General features: G+C 56.9%; 1 protein-coding gene across 1 annotated transcript in view; it reads right to left on the bottom strand.

Annotated features, from left to right (window-relative positions):
- Positions 1–635: 635 nt before the first annotated feature.
- KCNC3 (potassium voltage-gated channel subfamily C member 3) overlaps positions 636–2,395 on the bottom strand; it is a 6,492-nt gene continuing 4,732 nt past the window's right edge. The window contains exon 3 of the mRNA XM_034639189.1: positions 636–1,317. Within this exon, the coding sequence (XP_034495080.1) occupies positions 1,181–1,317 (137 nt within the window). The 3' untranslated portion in view covers positions 636–1,180. The remainder of the gene's footprint in view (positions 1,318–2,395) is intronic.

Below are 2,395 nucleotides of genomic sequence, written 5' to 3'. Positions count from 1 at the left end.
GACAAAACTTTTCAGATTAAGTGTCCTCGTACTGCCTAAAACCTTAGCACATCACCAGGGATACAAATATAACCCTCTGGGAAACACTGATGTCCACGAAGAGGGTCCCTTTTGGGCACCATTTAAGGGGAGGGGCTCTTGGAAGAGGCAGGGCTAGGCATAAGAAAGGGGATGCCCAGGCGGGGGGGGGGGGNCGGGGGGGGGGGGGGGGGGAGGTCTGGTTCCCTGGAATCGCAGACAGGTTGAGCCTATCTTGGAAATTCTAGCATCAGGAGAACCTGAGGTGGATGTCTGATGTCAGAGTTTTGGGGATATCTGGAGGGGGGGAAGGCCTGAGGATTTGGGGGTGTCCAAGTGTGGGAAGGATTTGGAGCATCCCAAAGGCTGAAAGTGAGCTGAAGGGCTGGGTCAAGTCTTGGAGGTTGGAGGTGCTGGGATGCAGTCCAGGCAATGGGTGGGGTGGGGCTGGGGGGGGAGGAGGGCAGCATCTGTATGCAGAGGTTAAGTCCCAGAACCCTGTGGGGATTTAGGGGATGCAGGGTGCCAGGGTTGGTCTCAGGAATTCTGAGTGCACGTCTCATGTCCTGGTAATCTGGAGGGGGTGTTGGGGAATTTTGTGTNATATATATATTACATCAATGTGATGGGTTGCCCTCCTGGGGCGAAGGGTGGGAGGCTAGGAGACCCTCCCGTGGCCTAAAGGCCAGCCCGACCCTTGAGGTCCCCGCCCCCTTCCCAGTATGCCCCTTCCCTCAATCGCGCGGCATGCACCCCTGGCGGCTTATTGCTGAGGCGGAGTTGAAGGGGGGGGGTCCAGGTTGAGGGAGGCATGCAGAATAGGGGAGGCGCCCCAAAATGTAATTGGCATAATTTGGACGTATTTACAGGAGTTTATGGGAGCGGGATGTCCTATGGCTCATGGAGACCTGAGAAGGCTTTATTTGGGGGGAGGGGGTGGAGAGTTGGGGGGGCTGGACTTCGGCTCCTCCCCCTCCATCCTGGGGGCCCAGGTGGGGGTGAGGGGTCCGGGGGTGTCTGCTGGCGTCGTCGTCTCGGTTGCATATTATTAATGACTTTTTGATTTTTTAAAAAAAAAACCCTTTCCCCCACCCCCCACCCCCAGCTCCTTTGACCTTCTTCCCTGTCACCCCCGAGTCCCCCCACGGGGGGGAGGGGAGCGCTAGAGGATGGAGGGCAGGGTTGGGGGAGCGCGGCGGGCGGCCCTGGGAGAGCCAGGGGGAGTGGCAAGGGGCGCGAGGCGCAGGGACACCCCGCTCAGGCCCGCGATGCTGCTCAGGCTGCGGGATTTCTCGTAACCTGGGGGGAAGGGGTCAGAAACACGGGAGGAAGCATGGAGATGGGGGTGCAGGGGAAAGGTCCAACAGACAGAGCGACCCCGAGACAGGGAAGCAGGGGAGAAACGGCCAGAAGGGATAGGAGTTGGAGAGAGAATGAGAGACAGAGACAGAGACAGGAAAAGTCAAGAGACAGAAAGAGGTTAAGCAGAGGGTCAGGGATAGAGACGGTGAGGGAGACAGAGGGGATGAGAAACAGAGACAGTCAGACACCAAGACATAGCAAGATAGATGGCAGAGGCAGAGAGATGGACAGAGGCGGAACAAGGAGATGGAGAGAGAGGTGAACAAATTGGACAGTCAGTCAGCATCAAGGAGAAAGGTTCAGACATGGGGAGGGGGGAGAGACTCAGGGTTAGGAGGCAGGGTGGCACCCACCGAGCCTCCCTCACCCCAACCCCAGGGCAGCCCGCTCCCACCTCCCCTCCCCCCCCCGTTGGCCCCCTTATCTGAGGCAAAAAGGTGGGGGGCAGCAAGGCAGATGGTGGGCAGCACGGGCATGGGGAGGGAGCTCGGTGGAATGCATGTAGGGGGGAGCAGCTGGTGCGAGGTCTCAGGAGGGCTTGGGGTGGGGGCTGACCTAGTTGTGGGGAAAGGGGGAAAGGCAGGTGATGGGGCTGTGAGGGGCGGAAAGGAGCAAAAGCTGGCAGTGTCCCCCAGGGGGCTGGAGAGCAATCTGAGGCGGGCAAGGCTCACCTGAAGGTTGTAATGGGGGATCTTTAAAGGGTCATGAAGTCTTGAGGTAGAAACCTTCTGATAGGAAGGTTCTAACAGTGTCTTGATAGCCAAAGGGATCTAAGACTGGGGAGTATGAGTGTGGTTTCTTGAAAGCTTGGAAAGATCTCAGAGTTCTGCCAGCGTCTGGGGGAAGTTCTAGTGCTTCTCTAGGCGATGCCAAGAGGTCTGTCTGGATGAGGGCGTCTTGACCAGGGGAGAGGGGGCCTGGGGGGGCGGGGGTTGGAAGCCCAGTATCTTAAAAAAAAAAAAAAAAAAAAAAAAAAAAAAAAAAAAAAAAAAAAAAAAAAAAAAAAAAAAAAAAA

The sequence above is a fragment of the Ailuropoda melanoleuca genome, chromosome 12 (genome assembly GCF_002007445.2).
Source record: "Ailuropoda melanoleuca isolate Jingjing chromosome 12, ASM200744v2, whole genome shotgun sequence".
Taxonomy (NCBI): Eukaryota; Metazoa; Chordata; class Mammalia; order Carnivora; family Ursidae; genus Ailuropoda; species Ailuropoda melanoleuca.
Note: the sequence above shows the minus strand (reverse complement) of the source record. Positions and strands in the feature narration are given on the sequence as shown.